Raw genomic sequence first — 21,623 nt, 5'->3', positions numbered from 1 at the left:
CAGTCCTGAGAGCCCTGGACTTAAGAATCAGTTTATACAGCCTTCTGCTTTTACTTTAAAAAAATGTTGAAGGGACAGAACACAGTGATAATCTTTGTGATTTTTGTTTGTTGTGGTGCTTTGTGGTGCTCATAGCCTCGTGCATGCTAGGCAGGCGCTTTACCACTGAACTGTATGTATCTAGCCAGGCTGCTTTTTTTGTTGTAGCACAAGTTCTTTAACACATAGACATGCATTCAGTAGATATTCAGTGAGGATTCAGTCAGTGTTTGTTCTTGGCGCTTGTTGAGCCTCAGTCAAATAGTTCATGGAGCTTAGTGTACTCTTCTGCTAAAAACTGGTCCTGATGCTGAGTGTGGTGACACATACCTCCAATCTCAACACTCGGGAAGCTAGAGCAGGAGTTGGAGACCAGCATTAGCTATACAGTGAAACTGTGCCTCATAAATAAACAAACAAATAAACAAAAAAATAAATAAATGGTGTTCAATCTTCCAAAAAGGTTTTTCTGCTTTTTTATTCTCTAGTACTCTAGGAAATATTATTGTTCCATTATTATAATTATTATATTAGTACTCCGGGAAGTATTACTATATCAAAATTGCATATACATCTAAACAATAAACAGCACATACACATGTTAAAACATTACTTGGTATTATATTTATATTTCACTTATGTGTTAATTAAAAAATAAACGGCTGGAGAGAAAGCTCAAGCTGGTGAAGTGCTTGCAGAGGGCTTGAGTTTGTTCCCCAGAACCATGTGGGAAAAAACCTCGGGTGCGGTGGCATGCTTGTAATCCCAGTACTGGGGAGGAGGAGGCAGGAAGGTATCTGAGGTTCACTGACCAGACAGCCTAGTCTGCTTGGTAAGCTCAGGCCACGAGAGACTCTGTCTCAAAACAATGTAGACAATGCCTGAAGAATAGCACCTCAGCCATTCATGCACACGCTTATGCCTGCCCACACGTGTGCCAGCACACACTCTTATACAAAACTAAATTTTAAATAGGAAAGAATCCCAAGTCCAACAAACAGTATTTAAAATGGCTTTTTAAGTTGTTTTGAGTCAGCAGAAACTAGCTAGACAATAGATGATTCTTCTAAGATGGACTCACATTAAAAAAATAGTTGCTGTTGGATTTTAAGATTGATACAACCTTATTGGCTGGCATAGTTAGAAAAAAATTGAGCTTGGCGATAGCTTAAATTGTATATATTTGCTTCTGTGGTTTGATGACACTCTTGTTCTTACCCTTTTAGGAGACCAGCCTAAGCAGTCTAGGAACTGAGAGGATAAGCCATATCATCAGTGACCCCCTCCAGAAAGAGTAAGTGCCCAAGTGCCTACTGGCTCTCCTAGCCTGGTCCTTGGAGAATGCTGTAGAGAAGGCTTTTACAAAGCAATCTTTCTATCAGACTTCAGAGCCAAAAGAGGGGATCTTAAAGATTGGTATTTCCTCACAGTTAAGATGGATGAAGTCGGGCCGGCAAGATGGCTTGTGGCTAAAAGTGCTTGCCACCTGTTGTTGTTTAACCCCCAAACCTATGCTAAGGTGGAAGGGAAGAACCAGCTCCACAGAGTTGTCCTCTGACCCTCCCAAGTGTGCTGTGCACACACAATAATTAAAAAAAAATTTAAGATGACTAAAGTCTTAAATCATGACAGTTATTTCTTCTTCCTTTCTAGAGTATTTTTATTTTATTTTATTATTTTATTTTGCTGCCTGTTATATTTCTAGGTGCTATGGATACAATAATTTAAATGCATTTTTCTCTCTTAATGTCTGATTGCTTCTGTTCTCCTTCAGACCTCTTTAAGGAGAACTATTTCTGTCCCTGTTATTATGGTGAATGCAGTCCGAAGCATGACTGTAGCTACACAGGAATCATTTGCCTTGCTTCGTCTCCTAAACGGTTGGCTTTGCTGTGTGCTTTGCCTTCCTGCGGGTCTTCCTTGGCAAAAATTTGAATATCTGCTGAGTAAATACATACATGTTGGGGCTGGAGAGGTGGCTCAGTGGATCAAGCATAAGGACCAGAGTTAGGATCCCCAACACCCACATGAAGAAGCAGGCAGATGTGGCAGGCCTGCTTGTAATATCAGCACTTGAGAAGTAGATCCCAGGGAGCTCTAGGTTCAGTGAGAGACCTTGCCTCAATAAATGAAGTGGAGAGTAAGCCAGGAAGACATCAGCCGTTAACCTCTGACCTCCACACACATGTGCTCCTGTGAACTTACACTCCTGCCTTCACACATACAGACATGCACACATATCATATACAACTACACATGTAAAAATAAGTGCCCCATATTTGTATATGTTAAAGAACTTGTATAATTTATTCCTTAATCATGGTCAGTGCCCAAGGGCAGTCCTGTACATGTCTAACCTAGTCTAATTTTGGAGTTGGAGTCTTTTTCTCACTGCACAGCTGAGATAAGGCTGTAGTCTTAGTTGACTGTCCCTTGTCCGCCTTCTCCACCAAAGAGTCACTTCAGGAGACTGTTGTTCACACCTAGCTGGTGTCCTCCTTCAGCTGCTTCCCTCCCAGTTCCTCCTTTGTCTTCACTTGCGTATCCCACCTTTACCTTCTTCCCTCATGCTTTTCCTATCATTTCTTTCATTGTTTTCTTTCCTGTTATTCTCTCTTTAGTTTCTGGTTACCATCAGCTGGGAAAAGAGAACGAAAGCAGGTAAGATAACTTTTTTGGGTCATCTTTTATCATTCAGTTTCCTTTTCTTTAGAAAGAATAAAGCATTGGCTTCTGATTTCCCTCCCATTTCTGCTTGTGCACATGAGGTGAGTAAGATCACTTCCCGATCACTCTTGACTTTTTTGAGAGCTGTGTTCCAAGATTGCCCTTGCTCACCTGTAAGAACTGTGGCCAGTTAGATTAGATTAGATTCAGCTGCATTTGTCAGCTTCTTAGTCGTAACACACTACTGGTTTTATTTCAGTTTTTTTCCTAAGATTTATTTGTACTTATGTGTCCATGTGGATATATGTACATGTAAGCTCAGGTGCCTTCAGAGGCCAGAGGGCGTCCGATCTGCTGGCGCTGGAGTTACAGACAGTTGGGAGCTGCCTGACATGAGTGCTAATGAGGACCAAACATGAGTCTTCTGGAAGAGCAGTGTTTGCTCTTAACCCTTGAGCCCATTGCTTTAGTTTTGAACTTTGATTAAAAATGTAAAGTGAGTCTCATGTCTCTGGTTTAGTTTGCCGTGCGAATCCTGTGCTGTGACTTCTGAGCACAGGATGCAGAGGTTGAGCTCCTTCTGGGGAAGTGATCATGGCCTTAGAGCCTTTCCTCTTTGTCTTTTCCTTTCCTTTGTGGAGGCCTTAGTGTACTCAGACTTGAGTGGGTCTGTGATTTAACAGTGACTCACTGTCATTCTTGTTAGGTTTATAGAAGTTTGAAACCCTTTTAGCTTAGAGGTGAGGGTAGTTCTGAGCTGTGAAATTGATGGAAACTGATGGGCAAAATTTCTCAAGCTTCCTCTTGCTTTTTGGTTGACTGGTTGGGGCTACTTAGCATTTTATTATGTTACACAGTTTATATTTGCAAGGTTCACTGGGAAATTTTTGTTTCACAGTTAACTAGAACAGTGGAAGATAATACCAGGTGTGTGTTTATGAGATGATTTTAGTTTATGTATTTTAAGTTATATATTAACAAATGTGCACTAGAAAAAAAATGTAGCTATGTCAGACCTATCTAGTGGAAACAGGATAAAGCTGAGTTTAAGAGATTGGTGTAGTGCAGGTGGTAGGCAGATAAAGAACGGGTCATGAGGTGGCATGCAAGAGATTTGGGGGCTGTTAAACTAGAGTGTGGATTGTATTTGCTTCAGAGCATGCAAAGGCAGGACTTATGCCCATCATTTGCTCCACATCCCTCATGTATAAGTGAGGAACAATGCATCATGGGTTTCTACGATTTTCCTGAAGTTGCAAAGCTGTGTGTACTAGCTAAGTTTCTGTTTCTGTTTTTGTTTTTTAAACTATGTTTGAAGTTACCACTCGAGTTCTTTCAGACTTAAGTCATTAAGGTACCCATTTTTCAAAGGACTGTTGCAGGAAGAGCACAAAGAAGGCTAGCAAACATAAAGTAAGGTGCTTTGTACACAGTACCCTGTTTGATCTGCAGCCTCCTGTTTGGCTTTGTAACTTTGGTGCTAAGGATGGTAACAGACGCACTGCACTCTCACCCTCTCAGGCACCTTTTAGGGTCAATAGGTGAGAAACTGAAATTGCTTTATGACCTGAAAAGCAGTACCTGAGTTAGCACTGCCAGTAACCCATAAGACAGGTAAGATGGCCAGTGATACACCCTCCGAGAGGAGGCTAGCAGTGTTCAGAGGTGACGCAACTTCTAAACAGAAGCAAATCAGTGTGATTCAGTTAGCTCGGCATTCCAAGCCTAGGCACCTTCTGTTTGCACTGTACTTACACTGTGTGCTGGGGTGTCCTTGGAAGGGCAATGTCATGCTAGTCCTCTTGGGAAAAGGCTGATAGTTAGTGAATAATCACTAGGTGTAAGTTCCTGGTCTGTCCATTAAGAAGTACTGTATTTTGCCATTTAAGTGATTATTGCTTAAAAGTTGGTTTGATAAGAAATAGTTTTGTCTACTATATGCTGGAACATCATGGGCATAAGGTTAGAAATGTACAGCTTTATTGAGTGATATCGATGCTAATGGTAGAAGGGTTGGACATAGTCAAAGAGAGCATGTAGACTGCTCTTTGGAATCAGGTCTCTTTCATTGAAGCCATACTAAAACAGTCTGATTTATCCCCACAGTTTAATCCTCTCTCCCCCCTTTACTCCCTGGATGTTCTTGCTGACTCTTCTCATCGAAGGTGTTCCCCTGCACACTGCTCTGCCAGGTAATTGACTCACAGTAGCGATTATTTTCTTTTAGAAAATGCTGTGTTCCTTTTCTTAACCCTTGCGATTATATAGTATATGTGCACAGGATCTGATTTGATCCTTTAGAGGTGAGTTGATGTTTCACAGATGCAGAAACAGGCTGAGGGTGGAGGAATTTATATGTCTTCTGGCCCATATTTTGCATTATTTCTGCTTCTAAAAGCCCATCTTCAAAGAACATTATTAATGTCCCTTGCCATGACCTGCAAAGCCCTGCATAATCTTATTTCTGCCAACATGGCCAGCTTCCTTTCATACAGTTCTGTCCATTCTCTGAACGGAAAGATTAACAGTACTAGGGAGCTTCATTTTCTTCTTTAAAAATGGCAGCCTTTCCTGCCTTGGACCTTTGCTCTCGTTCTCATTGTCTGGAATCCTCTTTGAACCCCTGGATAACTAAGGGGTCATCTGCAGCACCATCTGGTTGCTCTGTTTGTTTTCTTCCTAATTCTTACCGTTGTCTGTACTGAATATGTGAACTAATTTATTTAAAATTCTACCCCTACGCCATTGTCTTCTCTAGGGTGCAGAAACCTTGTCTAATTCCCTGATAAATCTCAGCATGTGCACCTGCCACTTGTTAGGTTTTCTTTATGTATATATCACATTTCTCATTATGGATTTTCTTAATTCAGGCGACAAGGAAGTGGGTATGTTTTGATGATAGCATTTCTTAGCAGTGTTATTGTGCATAGAACAGCTAACAGTCTTGTTATTTTTAGTAGCATGAAGAATTTCTTTCCCAAGGTCCTGATGCTTTTGTTTTGTTTTTTGGGTTTTTTTTCGTTAGTTTGTTTTGTTTTCTGAGACAAGCTACCACTTTCACTGTGTAGATTGTCCTGGAACTGTAGACCAGGCTGGCCCTGAACTCACAGATCTGCCTGCCTCTGCCTCACAAGTTCTGGGATTAAAGGATGTGGCACTACACCCAGCTTCTGATGCTTTTTTACTAGTCAGCTCTTAAGTAATTGAGCTCATAGACTTGTGCTGTAGCTGCACAAAGAAGTAGCTGTTCCTTGGACATAGTTACAAAGAGTTAGGATAATGAGCCCCGATGCATAACCTACTGCTAGATCTTTCTGCTAAGAAAGTAGTATTTTGAGAAGGAAAGCCTTTTGAGAAGAGAGCCCATTGTAAATAGTGTTGCTAAGAATGTGGAATTGGCAGGTGATACAAACTTCCACTGTAGGCCTTAACTCCAATATCATGCTGTGTGTTATTCATTCATTCATTCATTCATTCATTCATTCATTCATTCAGCATTTGTTGACTCCCTACTGTGTGCAAGGCTTTTTGTTTAGAACTGAAGTTCTCAAGAGAAAGTCAGATATGGAAACTGACAGCTATGATAAAAGCTTCCCCCTGCCTCAACACACAGAGGTGGGGCTCCTAATGCAGGCCCATGGGAGTTTTTCTAGATCGCAGTCCAAAGAACATGCCTCTGTTTTGTCTTGATAATAAAGTAGTAGTTATATATGTTCTATGGGAAGACAGATGAACAGTGTACCACATAAATCCAGCGCACAGAGTGGATTCCTCTGCTCTCCTTCCTCCATGTCTGCTACCTGAACTGTACTTAGGGCAACATCAGCATTACTCTCTTCTTCCATTAGAAGCCCTCCTGTGGCCAGTACCCAGAACTCGATTCATGATACTTATGCACCCTGTTATTCTGTTGTTATTGTTGCTCTCTTGACTGGTGGCATGTATTGCTGGCCCTGGAAACATTAAGAAAACTTCTAGTGCCCACAGCTCAGGGGAGTGCTGCTGTTGTTTTGAGCTCTTGCTAGAAGCAAGGGAGGATGGTAGTGATTACTAGCTATCTTTGTCTTGTCTTTAGGTAGCAGTCGTAAATTAGCAGGCTGGATAGTTTCTTTTAAGTTGGGGGGAAAATGTTTGGGTTAGCATTCATTATTTTATCTTTAAAATTTTTCTTTGTTTTAAATTGTATCTCTGGCCTAGTACCACAAGTATGCACATTCTGTGTGTGTTGTATGTATACTCTCTCCTGCTCCTTCGCAGTTTTCACCTAGTGAAAGACACAAGAAGATTTGGAAGGTGCTACTCTATGGAATGAGCAGAGCAGGTATCCTCAGTGCAGGTTTCAGAAAATGAGTGAGAGACACTGAGATCTTAGGGATAGCTCTCAACCCTTTAGAGTGATGGGGTCCTCATGCAGCAGGGTCACTGGAGCCTGTCTAACACTACTTTGGGGCACGTGTACAGTGGGTTCTGGAACCATGCGTTTTAAGAAGAGTGGACAATTTAGCAAAAGCCTTGCATCGAGAAGAGGTGTAAGGAGCAGAGTGCTGGAGAGGAGGCAGCTGAATGACTGCAGTAAAAAGTGTTTCGAATGGAGATTTTATCTTTTCCTTGTCCCGTTTTATTTGTAGTAAGAAGAGCTGTCTTTCAAAGCATCTGGGCAGCACTGGGAATTTTACACCCATCATTAGAACGATTTGTGCGCGTGTGTGGTGACTGTGTTATCATTAGTGGTATAATTTTATTTTGCAAAGAGAGAAGTGTTTCCTGTTTTATCACAGCTTTCCCTGAGGAGGGCTGCTGTATTAATTTGCTGTATTGCCTCCTGGCTGTTCCCAGGCTGTTTTTCCTCTTCATCATGGAATTTTTAATGGCCCTCATGCCTCTTGGGAAGCATGTGAGGAAGAGCTCCTCGGGGAGTGCTTCCTTTTTTCACATGCCTATAATTACTCTCCTCTAAGAGCACAAAGAGTCTGGTAGTCATGCCTGGGCTCTGAAGGGTGCCTCCTGTCAGGGATCTGAGCTGGCTCCTTCCTTGCTGGACAGTGTCGGCTGCACTCTGCTCGCCTTCAGCATCTGAACATGGCCACCTCAAAACCATACAGCTTGGGATTTCAGAATAAGCTGAGGCCACTGGGGTGTGGTGAGTGACCTCAAATATTGTAGTTTAGCATTTCACTATAAGCAAACAAATAATGAGACCTAATTTAAAGTAACACTGTATGAATGTGTCATTTGGCAGGTGAAAGGGGCTGGAGGGAGATTTTTGTGGTCGTTATACCATTCAATAAATTTGTAGGTTCTCTCTAGAAATACTTCAGTTTGGTGGTAGTTTTCAACCCTGACTACTTGGGAGTCATCTGAGAAGCCTTAGGAAATGTATTCATAGGCACTAAGGGAGAAGGCTTAATTGATAAAGTACTTGCTGTACAAGCACTGGGACCTGAGTTTGATCTCTAGCTCATTTTTTTCCTCTTCTTTTCCTTTCTCTTCTTTTCTTTCTTCCTTTCCTTTCTTATTCCCTTTCTTTCTTTCTTTCCTTCTTTCCTTCTTTCCTTCTTCCCTTTTTTTTTAAAGCTAGGCACCACAGTATGCATCTATAATTTCAGCACTGGGGAGGCAGAGACAAGAGGATTCCTGGGGTTTGCTAGTCAGACACTCTAGACAAATCAGGGAGCCCTAGACTCTGTCTCAAAAGCTGGAAGACAATTGAGGAAGACGCCTAATACCAACCTGCAGTCTCTATGCACACGTAAGAGCACCTGATGTAAATGTACACAGAAAAACACATATGTGAACACACACATGCACACAAATTAAAAACAAGAGTAACGACCATCCATGCTGAGCCTGACCTTCACAGATCAAATGTTGTTGGTCTGGGGAAAAGCCCAGGCATTGATGTGATCTTTGAGCTTCTGAGGTGACTACTATGCAACCAGGGTTAAGAACTGTTGCCTAGAGTCCTGGTGGCTTCATGACTGGCCCTAACAGGGCACCTGTTGCGTAACAGGCGCAGGTTCCATGCTTTGTTATTGTGAGCATCATTCTTCATGGAGGCAGACCACTGGGATTCCATTAGCTCCAGAGATGCTGTTCTGGTGAAGAAGAGTTATCTAGCATGGCATGTGGCACACAGTTGATGAATGAGGGCAGGCTGAGTTTCATTGGCGTGGAGGGATGCATAAACATTTGACTGTCTGAGTAAACTCCATACAGCTGTTTTAGTTTAGTTTTGTTTGCTAGCATGCTAGCATTGGCATTTGCTGTTGAAGTAGTAGTGTGCAGAACTAAGAATCATTGCTACACAAACAGCAGATGGGGTGGTTGATGTTCTGCTAGAGGCAGTGGTATTGCAGATAAATTCATAATGAGACCAGAGCTATAGGCAGCTTTCCCCAAAATGAGACTGTGAAGAACCTACCCTTAACATACTACCTTCAGAAAGCAAGTAGAGACTACTAGTCACTGCTTCCCTCTGACACATGTTATTGGCTTACATATGTGAACGCTTTATGGCAGTTTTAGTTTTCTCTGATTTGGAAATGCATCTATTCCCCCTGATTTGGAAATGCATCTATTTCCAGTTATTCTCTAAGTTCTGAAATAGCAAACACTGTGCTAGTGTCCTTTTTCCCTCTAAATAGGCCAGTTTCCTTGCAAATAAGCTTTTTCATTTGTGAAATCTTATTTTCAACTGAGTAAGGATAGCAGATTCCCAAGCATGTATTCATATAATAAACATGGATTTTACTGAGAGAACAAAAAGTCTCAGTGTCTCCCGTTGTTTTCATTGCTCCTGAGATGTTAGGAAGAAAGCACTAAGATCATAGGAATTAGTAATGTACGGTAGACTCCGATCAGTTTCTTGGGTTTACCTGGACAAAGCTTAACCTTCTTTGTTCCTCAGTTTCCACATGTTAAAAGGATTGAAATGAAATAATGTATGTAAATATTAAGCAGCCTGACAATCAATGTTAATTTGGGGTTACTTCCCTATCCTGTTCTTAGGGTGATTTCAATTTTAAGACCTTTGAGCTGGCTCCAGACTTATTTGCTAATGAGATGCTGCACAGATTTCAGGGCCTTAAATGGCCTCAAGTTGACTCTAAGAAGAGACATTTGGACAGTGCTTGGGTAGAAAGAGAGAGACCTTCCTACCCATTAGAGAGTTGAAATATGATGGGCCTAGCTCATTGTAATTCATTTTATCTGTTCACGAGCATTATGATCTGCATATCAGAGTTGTGTGCCCAGCTGGCTATGCCACTTGACAAGGAGTTTCAAAGAGCAAGAAGAAGACTCAATTCATGCTATTAATTTTGACCTTTGGAGCCATAATAAACAGCCTCAGGTTTTACCCCAGGGCTTGGGGAAAGGAACCTTTTATTAGTCCTCTGTCTGTCTGGGCTGCTGTGACTCTTTAGTGTCTTGATTTCAGCCATGTGCGAGGAAGGGTTTTGCTGTAATGGTATCCATATATATCCATAGGTTGTCCACGCCTGTTAGAACCTCCTGCTGTATACACACAGTTCTTGAATCTTCTGCTTCTTTTGAAGGGGCTTGTTTACAGGGGCTCTTGGATGGCTGCCATTTTACTGTGTGTGTGGAGTGATGAAAGCAGTTTCTGTTTGTCCTTTCATTGTAATATACATCTTCCCAGCGGATGCCAGGTGATTCTGCTCCTGTGGGTGACATCCTGCCTTGACCACAGCAAGGGAAGAATTTAGAGGCAGTTTTAAATGCTGTGAGCCCTTTGCCACAGGCTGCTAAGGGTTAGGCTTAAAGGGAAGGCCGTCAGGGAGTTGTCAGGGCCTCTTCTTGCTAGTTGAGCGTTGTCCCTTGTGTAATTGTGAAGTGGGTCTGTCCCCTTTGTGTCACAGGCCTGTGCAGGTCAGTGAAGGAAAGTCTTTCCCCAGCTAGGTGTTCAGTAAATGCTAGGACCCTGAAGATACGATCACAGGTGAGACAGGGTTCTTCCTGCTTCTCCACATGTAATTTTCCTCTCCCTCATTTTACCCAGTGCTTGACTTGTTCCTTGATTCATTCACCACGAAGCTGTCCTGTGTGCCCCAAGCATAGACTTTTAACAGGGCAAGCCTCCATAAATTTTTGTTGAAAAAAATTGAGGTGAATGAATTTGTAATTAAAGAGAATAATTAGAATATATGCTATATGACCTTTGGTCCTCACACCCATTATCCCTCAGGTGTTACTTAAGGAGAAAATAGAGCAAACAAATATCTCTTTTTGTTGTTGTTTCAAACACCAAAAATGAACTTTTTCATAGCTTTTAAAGACAAGCAGTTTGAAGGTGAACTGTTCCTTAGATTAGCTTGCCATTGGCAGACAAAGACTGCTTTTGCTCCTCTGAGCGACTTGCAGTATCTTTGTTCTAAGCCAGAAGCAGTCACTTGAGTTATTTTTTTTTTTTTTTTGCCAGCACTGGTTCTATTAAACATGCATGTATTTCTCTCAAAGTATTTTCCCCCTAAAAGTACATTCCTGCCCCTGGGACATAGTAATCCGCCCAGTTTCCTAAGTAACGCCACAGTTTGGGCAGCTCACCTGACCCTTCATTCTCTGCAGAAAAAAATCAAGTAGGAATGCTGTGTTTATATGAGGATGTAACGAGTTCTCTCTTCATTAATTGTTAATCTTACTGTTCACCTTCACACGAGAAGAATTTACTGGCTGCTTATGAAGGAATATATTTTTAAAGTGTATTATTTATTAATAATTATTCCTCTTTCCTACCCTTTCCCTTCTTTAAGTGTGTAGGTGTATTATGTGTGGAGGGTTGCATGTTTATGTGGTGTGTGTGCATGTTTGTGCATGTGTGTGTGTCTAACTGCTTGAACATTAAATCCAGAAACCACTGTTGGCGTCTTCCTCAGATGCTTGCCACTTTTTTTTTTTTGCATATATTTCTTGTGGAGGGGCAGCTGTGCCACAGCACTCATGTTGAGGTCAGAGGGCAGTTTGTGGGAGTTGGTTCTTTTTACCACGTGAGTCCTGGGGATCAAATCCAGGTCATCAGCCTTGGCAACAAGAACCTTTACCCACTGAGCTGTCTCACCGACCCTCCAGTGAACTGTAGGAATTCACTTGTCTCTGCCTCCCTAGTGCTGGTATATAAGTGTTGGGCCTGGTCTTTATGTGAGTGTTGGGGATCCAAACTCAGGTCTTCATCAATATGCAGCACACACTTTACCAGCTGAACCATTTCTCCAGCCCCTAGCCTTAGGCAAATACTGCCACAATTCACAGTAGGAGACTGTGCCACCAGTAGGAGAAATACGGATTCCAACATTCATACTGTGAAAGAACTGCCTGCCCCAAGTACTCACTGACCTGTGGGCAGATAGTCCTGAGACCCAGGCAGATGAAATGAAGCAAGAGGAGACAGTCTCTCTCTTTGGGTTCTTGGCGTCTAGACTGGGAACTATATTTTTATTATTTAAACCTATATTTATTTAATTAACATCTAGCCTAAGTATTTAAACCTCTGTTATTGACTGGGTTATCACAGTGCTATCAGAATTACCTAGGAACACATTTCTTTCTTTTTTTTTTTTTTTTTTTTTTTTGGTTTTTCGAGACAGAGTTTCTCTGTGGCTTTGGAGCCTGTCCCGGAACTAGCTCTTGTAGACCAGGCTGGCCTCGAACTCACAGAGATCCGTCTGCCTCTGCCTCCCGAGTGCTGGGATTAAAGGCGTGCGCCACCACCGCCCGGCAGGAACACATTTCAAAATAAAACTTTTACCAGTTCTGTATACTAAATACAGGTCTTAGCCAGATTTGTGTACTTTATGAAAGCTCCTTACATGGTTCCAGTAACCATTTATCATACAGTCAGGAGTGGTGTTTTAACCTGTTAGACACACAGGTCTAACTTCCAAATACTTTTCCCTTGTTCCCGAGTGGCTGGGATGATCCTTTCCCCAACACATGCGGTTTGTAGCACAGGAATGCTCACGTCTCTGATTAGGTCTTGTAAGTCCTCTACCTCTCTTACTATGGTTCACTGCAGGCCAGTGAACTTGACTCTTACCTTGCATCTCTGTGAATGGGATGTATTGTTTTGTCGTTCTGAGTGACTGGGACTGACTGTCACAAAATAAAATAGCACACACCGGTAAGCAACACATTAAAGAAAAGCCGGGAATCAGATCCCCGTAAGTGAATATGGGTGGGAGCTCAGTCTCTTTATTTTTATTTCCTACCTTAAAATATTTTTACATCCACTCTTGAATTATTTTGGGACAGACAGACAGACAGACAGACAGACAGACAGACACACACACACACACACACACACACACACACACACACACACACACCAGAACTGCTTGGGCAGGAAAACAAAGTTGTCTGTCCACTTGCCAGCAGTCTCCAGAGGAACCCAAGCCCCCCAGAAATGAGCCAACGGGTTCCCTTTCTGGTCCCCTGTGTTTAGAGCACTCAATTTCCCCTCTGGCTTGTTCTGGGTCCTTCTTCGTTTTTGTCATGTTCTTCCCAAGCACTGGACCTTGGAACACCCAAGCCAGTGTGCCCCTAATACCAAAGAGAGAATGTGTCTTGCTGTCCTCTTGTCATAGTTTGACCTTTCCTTGTTCCTTCTTTAACTCCTGACAAGGAAGGGACATAGAGCAAAATCTCTCTCATGTTTTTGGCCTACCTCCTATGAAGCAGTTCTCTAGTTTGGGACTGGGCTTCAGTGTTATAAGAGGGAAAGCATGTATATACTGAGACTTAGGACTGCACATGCCTTCTCGTTTTCAACACTCCAGTCTCTGTTTTACTCACTTTCCGTTCCCAGAAAAGCAGATCAGACTTGGTTGGAAGGTAAAGTCTGCTCATCACTGTGTTCCTAGTGTTTAGTACTATGTGTGGCACATAATAGGTGTTCAGTAAGAATTTAGCAAATGTTGGAAGACACAAAACAATTACTGAGTCAAAAGAAATAATTTATAGAGAAATAACAAACTTTATAATCAGGCAAAATGATCACCTAACATTTTTTTGCTTGGTTTGCTTAGGAATCTTCCATTATTTCCTCAGCTGTAACTAGAGAGAGTTCCAGAAGTTAAAGGAGTTAGAATGTTCCAGGTAGTGGTTAGAAGAAGGATTAGGGGGGCTAGAGAGATGGCTCAGCTAATAAGAGCATTGCCTGCTCTTCCAAAGGTCCTGAGTTCAATTCCCAGCAACCACATGGTGGCTCACAACCATCTGTAATGAGATCTGGTGCCCTCTTCTGGCCTGCAGGCATACACGCAGACAGAATATTGTATACATAATAAATAAATAAATATTTTTTTAAAAAAAGAAGGATTAGGGTTGTTACACAGAGAAACCCTGTCTCTAACAACAACAACAACAATGATAGGTTTAGATCATTTAGTGCAGCAGCATTTACCCTCAAGTCTTTGTGTCGCTTGGCAGAGATGGGGCAGGAGAGTGTAGACCCCTCTGACGTCTACAGTGAGTCCACAGTAGCCCCCTATCAACATATAATGCACACTGTCATAAGTGGTACTTAATTCCATTTGCTAAAAAAAGTATTTTTATAATTGCTATATTTTCATTTAAAACGGTACATTAATAAATTCATATTTTTACTTAAAGCATATTCCTTGAAAATATAAGACAAGTAAGTTGACAATCTGGGCCTTCCATCATATTACAGACATAAGCATACAGAGCTTGGAAAGTGATGGATGTGGTATAAATAAATGCCACTCAGCAAAGTCTGCATCTGTCTCCTAACACTTGCCATCCAGCAGTTTTCAGAAAATCTGTTCATTTTTTTTTTTGGGGGGGGGGGGGGCAGCATGTGTATCTGTGCATTGTGTATGCAGTACCTGTGGAGGCCTCAAGAGGGCTTCTGATTCCTTGGGATTGGAGTGACCAATGGTTGTGAGCTGCCAAATGGTTGCTGAGAATCAAATCTTGTCTTCTGCAGGAGCAACCAGTCTTCTTAATCATCATCTCTCCAGTACCCTAAATGCTGGATTGCTTGTTTTGTTTGTTGTTGTTTAGTTTTTTTGAGAAAGGTGTCTCTGTATTGCTCTGGCTGTCCTGGAACTTGTAGACCACGTGGTTCTCAAATTCAGAGATCCACCTGCCTCTGCCTCCCAGGTTCAGGGATTAAAGGCATGCGCTACCACCACTGCCTAGCTGTGAATGCTGTTTTTAAAGTAATGTTTTTTTGTGTTATCCTTTGAAAAAAAGATTTAAAAGTGAACCTTGCCAGGAAGAAGCCCACAATCCCCTGCCCCTGTCTCTCCTGTCTCTCTTCCCATTCCCTACTGTCCTGACCTAAGAACTGCTCCCAATACTTACTGAGAAGGAAGTTGGTGAGTTTTTTGTTGTTGTTGCTTGTTTTTTTTTCTTACCAGGGATGGGTTTGTTGGTTGAAATAAACTTTATTTTTATCTTTTTAAAGTTAAATAATTAATTAATTATTTTCCTAGCCCGATTACAGTTTCCCCTTCCTTCCTCCCTCCTCTCCTCCCAGTCCCTTTCCCCATCCATTCCTCCTTTCTCTTCAGAAAAGGACAGCACCTCCCCCCTTGTATATCAGCCAGCTATGGCATATAAAATTTCAGTAAGACTAGGCACCTCCTCTTCTATTAAGGCTGGATGAGGCAACCTAATAGGAGGGAAGGCAGCCCCTGCTCCCACTGTTAGTAACCCTACAAGAAGAAGAAGTTACACAACTGTAAGATGCACAGAGGGCCTAGGTCAGTCCTGCACAAGCTCTCTGGTTAGCAGTGCAGTCTCTATGAGCCCCTCTGAGCCCAAGGTAGTTGATTCTGTGGGTTTTCTTGTGGTTTCCTTTACCCCTCTGGCTCCCATAATCCTTCCCCCTTTTCCAAAGGATTCCCTAAGGTCCACCTAATGTTTGGTTGTAGATGTCTGTATCTGCTCTCATCAGTTGCTGGCTGAAGCCTTTCTGATGACAATTGGATGAGGCACCAGATCTATGAGTACAGCAGAATATTGTTAAGAATCATTTTATTGACTATTTTTTTTTCTGGTCATGTTTGGTTCTGTCCTAGGTCTCTGGGCTATCCAGCTTCTGGGTCCTGACCCTCCCGGCATTGTAGGAGGTGGGCTTCCTCCCCTGCTGTGGGTCTCAGGCTGGACCAGTCATTGGTTGATCACTGCTATAATTTCTGTGCCACCTTTACCCCAGCATATCTTGTAGGCAAGACAAATTATAGGTCAAAAAATAATGGGGCTGGGTTGCGGTCCCAGGCACTCCATTGGAAATCTTGCCTGGTTACAGGAGATGGCCAGTTCAGGCTCTGTATCTCCCACTGCTAGGAGTCTTAGCCAGGGGTTACTCTCATAAATTCCTGAGAGTTTCCATTGCACATCCCCAAAATGCTCCTGATTCCAGTTGTCTTTCCCAGTACTCTCACCCTCCATCTTCCCCCTCTTTCTGTTCCCATGCCCTCCCTACCATCTATGTACCTTCCACCCCATCGACCTGTGAGGTCTATTCTGTTTCCCTTTCACAGTGAGAGTCATGTGTTTCCTCTTGAGTCCTCCCCCCCTTGTTACTTAGCTTCTTTGGGTCCATGGATTGTAGCATGGTTATGCTTTGTTTTATGACTAATATCCACCTGTGAGTATATTCCATGTTTGTCTTTCTGGGTCTGGGATACCTCACATGGGATAATCTTTTCTTTTCTAGTTCCATCCATTTTCTGGCAAATTTCATGATGTCATTGTTTTTAACAGCTGAGTAATACTCCTTTGTGTAAATGTACCACTTTTTAAAAAAATCTGTTTTTCAGTTGATGGACATCTAGGTTGTTTCTAGTTTCTGGCTATTACGAATGAAGTTGCTATGAACATAGTTGAACAAGTGTCCTTGTGGTATGATTGAATATCCTTTGGATATATGCTGAGTCTTGAGGTAGGTCGTTTCCCTATTTTCTGAGAAACCACCATGCTGGTTTCCAAAGTGACTGTACAAGTTTGCATTTATTCCCACCAACAGTGGAGAAGTGTTTCCCTTGCTCTATATCTTGCCAGCAGTGAATGGTCAACATCTTTGTGTTTTTGATCTTAACTCTTCTGACAAGTGTAAGATGAATGTCAGAGTCATTTTGATTTGTATTTCTCTGATGGCTAAGGATGTTGACCATTTCTTTAAATGCTTCTTGGCCATTTGAGATTCTTCTGTTGAGAATTCTCTGTTTAGATCTGTACCCTATTTTTTCATTGATATTGGATTTGAATTAGGTTATTGGAATTGAATTATCTGGTTTGTTGATAGCTAGTCTTTTGAGTTCTTTATATATTTTGGAAATCAACTCTCTGTGAGATGTGGGGTTGGTAAAGATCTTTTTCCATTCTGTAGGCTGCCATTTTGTCCTTTTGATGGCGTCCTTTGCCTTACAGAAGCTTTTCAGTTTCATAAGGTACCATTTATTAATTGTTGATCTTAGTGCCTGTGTTGTTGGTGTTTTACTCAGTTTTCTCCTGTGCCAGTTTGTTCAAGGCTGTTCCCTATTTTCTCTTCTGTTAGGTTCAGTGTATCTGGTTTATGTTGAGGTCTTTGATCTGTTTGGACTCTAGTTTTGTGTAGGGTGATAGATTTGGATCTATTTGCATTCTTCTACATGCTGGCATCTGTAACATGACGGGGAGCCAGGCCTGCTTGTTTGTGTTTCTGTCCCGCCCAGTACCTCACAGCCTGCAAGCCCCAAAGAAATAAATAACACAGAGCTCTTTTTAAGTTATAAAGCTGTTTGGCCCATTAGCTCTAACCTCTCACTGGCAACTTTCACATCTTAATTAACCCATTTTTCTGATCTATGTTAGCCATGTGGCTCAGTACCCTTTTCAGTGGTTGCAGATCACATCCTGCTGCTTCGGTGGGCTGGGCAGGAGTGGGAGGAATCAACTTCCTCCTTCCCAGAGTTCTCCTGTTCTCATTACATCATTTCCACGCCCTGTCTGGCTTTCCCTCCTATACTTTCTGCCTGGCCAATCAGCGTTTTCTTTAAAACATGATTGACAGGTTACAGACAATTCTTCTGCACCAGGCATTCAACACCATTTGTTGAAGATGCTTTCTTTTTTTCCATTATATATTTCTGACTTCTTTATAAAAAATCGTATGTCCATAGGTATGAGGATTTATGTCTGGGTTTTTAATTCAGTTTCATTGATCTACCTGTCTGTTTTTATGCCAATATTATGCGGATTTTATTGCTATAGCTCCGTAGTAGAACTTGAAATCAGGAATGGTCATACCTCCAGAAGTTCTTTTATTGTACAGTATTGTTTTAGCTATCCTATGTTTTTTGTTTTTTTCATATGAAGTTGAGTATCATTCTTTCAAGTTCTGTAAAGAATTATGTTGTAATTTTGATGGAGATTTCATTGAATCTGTAGATTGCTTTTGGTAAGATGACCATTTTAATATGTTAATCATACCAATCCATGAGCATTGGAGATATTTCTATTTTCTGATATTTTCTTCAGTTTCTTCCTTCAAAGACTTAAGTTTTTGCCAAACAGGTCTTTCACTTGCTTGGTTAGAGTTACACCAAGATATTTTATATTATTTGTGGCTATTGTGAAGGGTGTTGTTTCCCTAGTTTTTTTTCTCAGTCCATTTGTCATTTGTATATAGGAGGGTTACTAAACTGTTTTTTAGTTTATTTTGTATCCAGCCACTTCACTGAAGGTATTTCTTAGCTGTAGAAGTTACCTCATAGAATTTTTGAGGTCACTCATGTGTGCTGTCATGTTTGTTTTTTAATAAGCTTACAGTGAAGAGAAAAGATGGCTAATGCACACCTGAAGTCCCTATGGCAGAGCATGACCCAGTTAGGGCCCTTGCTTGTGGAGAGGTGGAACACTGGTCTGTACATGTCTCTGGATCAGAAACACAATACTGTAGTGTTACTTCCTTTTCTGCCTAAGTCTTTGCATCAAAGCATTTGTCCATCCATCCAGACAGAAATCCTATGTACCTTTGGTGCTCTGCTACACCAGACATGTGTGCAGGCACATGTACACATATACATGTGGGTGTCCATGAAGGTCAGAAGAAGGCCCTGGATTCCATAGAGGTGAAAGTACAGGCAGGTATAAGCCACCTGATGTAGGTACTGGGAACAGAACTTTAATTCTTTGTAAGAATAGCAAGTGCTCTTAACTCCTGATCTCCCTCTCCAGCTCCACTTCTTTTTTTTTTTTAATGGTTTATAGCTGTTTATTTTATAATTGTGCCAAAATATAAATAACATAAAATTTGCTATTTGTAGCAACTTTTTAGGGTTCATTCTTCCTACCATTTGTTTTGTTTTGTTTTCCCAGAGATGGGGTTTCTCTGTGTAACTTTGGAGCTTGTCCTGGAACTTGCTCTGTAGACCAGGCTAGCCTCGAACTCACAGAGATCCACTTGCCTCTGCCTCCCGAGTGCTGCGATTAAAGGCATGCATCACTACTGCCCGCCATACCATTTGGTTTTTAAAATTCTTATTCCTATAAGTTCTGGCTACCACGTACTTAATAAGGATCATCTCCTGCCATTTGCTGAGGTTGGTAGACCATTGAATGATTAAGAAGTCAACATGGCCCCTGCTCTCAGGACCCCTGTTCTTAGTCTCAAGGAGATTAAGCCTCATTAGGGAAGCATGATGTATGTTCACCGGTCAGATAATGATTCGTGGCATGTAATCCCTGCAGAGTTCAAGGAAAGCTTTATTGGGCAGTCTGTCCAGACTGCAGAAAAGGAGGAAGTTAGGGATTTGGGGAACTAAGATACTGTGTCAGCTAGTTCAGTCTTAAGTCTGTTGTTTTCCAGATAATCTGTTTTCTAGGGTAGTGCATTTGGGTGCATTACTTGTGAAATAAACTGAATATCCTAGCAGTGGAACATGTTATTGATACATAATTTATATCTTTGAAAGTCACAGGAACCAAATATTTAACTTGTGATATAAACACATATTAAAAATCCAGATTATCAGGGATAGAGAGTTGATTCAATGGTTAAGAACACTTGCTGTTCTTGAAGAGGACCCAACTTTGATCCCCAGTACCCACAGAGTGGCTCACAACTTTCTGTAACTCCCATTCCAGGGGATCCAAATTCCTTCTCCAGCCTCTACAGGCATCATGCACACACAGGATATACATATATACTTGCAGACAAAACACTTATATATAAAAAATTAAAATTTTTAAATTCAAATTGTCGATTGTCTAGTGGCAGCAGAATTAACTTATTATAATTCTATGTAAATGTGTCTGTTCACAGGAAGGGCATTAACCCTTTCAATGCATTATCATATGGAATAGGTATTTCATTAGTGAATTTAGTTCAAGTGCAGCTAGAGTTTTCATATGAAAGCATTGTATAAAAAAATCACACAATGAAACACATATTTATTGAAACTTAAATATCTGCTTCTTTGAAATCTGGTAAAAAGTTGAGAGTGCCATGTATTGTGGGTTTTGCTTAATTCCGAGTGTGTCCAGAGACTGCAGTGATTAGTGGCAAAAGATGATGCCTGTTTTGTTGCCATACATCTATATGAGTCCAAGATTTCATCTGGACAGCACAGTGCCTTACAACAAGTACCACAAAGTAAACATCTTCTTTCTCCTTTCATTTCTGCAGGCAGGCAAAGGTACACTGGGGACCACCATGTTCACGTGACATTAAGAGGAAGCGGAAACCTGTGGCCTCAGCATCTTTACCTAGCTCTAGTACAGGTGATTATACATTGTTGTCATTCGTAGAGCACCTCTTGTGTACTGAACACTAAATGATTGTTTATATACCTTCCCATGGAATCATGATAAGAGATCTGTAGTCCTTATAAGAAACTGAGCTGCTGAGAAGTAATTTCCCCAGTTCTCTCTGACTGTGGAGTCTGCATTTTCATTCTCTCACTTGGCCTTTGTATTCCTGCCAGCTGTTCCCAGTCATGTGAACCTTCTTTGTAGCACAGACAGGAGGTGAGGTCCATGCTGATAAACATCCAGCTGGATAGCAGTTTTGTCAGTAGTCAGAGGTTATCTGGGTTCATTTAATTTCTGCTTTAAAAATAATTTTTATGGCCAGGCACTTTAATCCTTGTACTCAGGAGGCAGAGGCAGGTTGGTCTCTGTGTGTTCAAAGCCGGTCTGGTCTAGAGAGTGAGTTTCAGGACAGCCAGAGCAACACAGAAATCCTGTCTTGAAAAATAAACAAAGGTAAATAAATAAAAATAAAATAGCAATTTTTATTTTACATATATTAGTGTTTTACTTGCTCGTGTATCTGTATACAATGTGTGTGCCTGGTGCCTATGGAAGCCAGAAAAGGGTATTGAATTTCCTGGGACTATAGTTATAAATGATTAGAAGCCAATAAGTGGATGCTAGAAATAGAACCTGGACCTTTGGAAGAGTAGCCAGTGCTCTAACCACTGATCCATCATCTCTCCAGCCCCTGTCCCCTCTGTTTCTCCCTCCTTCTCTCCCTCCCTTGGCTATTTTGAGATAGCGCCTCACTATATAGCTCTGGCTGTCCTGCAGCTCACTGTGGCGATTATAGACCAGGCTGACCTTCAGCACAGAGAGCTCTGCCTCTGCCTCTGCCTCGCAAGTGCTGGGATTAAAGGCGTGCACCACTATACCTGGCTCTGTTCACTTTCTTAGTTGGTTTATACCCACATTGTATTCTCATTGGTTATGTATAATAGTGTGTTCATTTTTACTCATCATGAGATGTCTAATTAAAAACTTTTTTAGTTTCTATATAAAATTCATGCCAGTTGGTAAAAGCTAAAATAGTGACTATCTTTGATAGGAGAGTGACCAAGAGAAGACACAGAAAAATCTGAGTCTCTGGAAATATTCTCCATTACAAATCAGGCAGGGGTGACATGGGCATTTAT

The 21,623-nt window shown here is 41.5% G+C and overlaps 1 protein-coding gene across 9 annotated transcripts in view; it reads left to right on the top strand.

The window, feature by feature from the left end:
- Gpatch2l (G-patch domain containing 2 like) overlaps positions 1-21,623 on the top strand; it is a 53,542-nt gene that overhangs the window by 23,082 nt on the left and 8,837 nt on the right. For 4 of the 9 annotated variants that reach the window (XM_038337733.1, XM_038337735.1, XM_038337734.1 and 1 more), the window contains 4 exons: positions 1,266-1,333; positions 2,753-2,807; positions 4,813-4,898; positions 20,360-20,454. In XM_038337733.1, the coding sequence (XP_038193661.1) occupies positions 1,266-1,333; positions 2,753-2,807; positions 4,813-4,898; positions 20,360-20,454 (304 nt within the window). Of the gene's footprint in view, positions 1-1,265; positions 1,334-2,660; positions 2,701-2,752; positions 2,808-4,812; positions 4,899-20,359; positions 20,455-21,623 lie in introns of those variants that run through there. The other 5 variants (XM_038337737.1, XR_005286270.1, XM_038337738.1 and 2 more) reach the window with 5 other exon arrangements.

Source organism: Arvicola amphibius, chromosome 7 (genome assembly GCF_903992535.2).
Source record: "Arvicola amphibius chromosome 7, mArvAmp1.2, whole genome shotgun sequence".
In the NCBI taxonomy this organism is placed as follows: Eukaryota; Metazoa; Chordata; class Mammalia; order Rodentia; family Cricetidae; genus Arvicola; species Arvicola amphibius.
The sequence above is the reverse complement of the archived record's forward strand: the minus strand, read 5'-3'. Positions and strand labels throughout refer to the sequence as shown.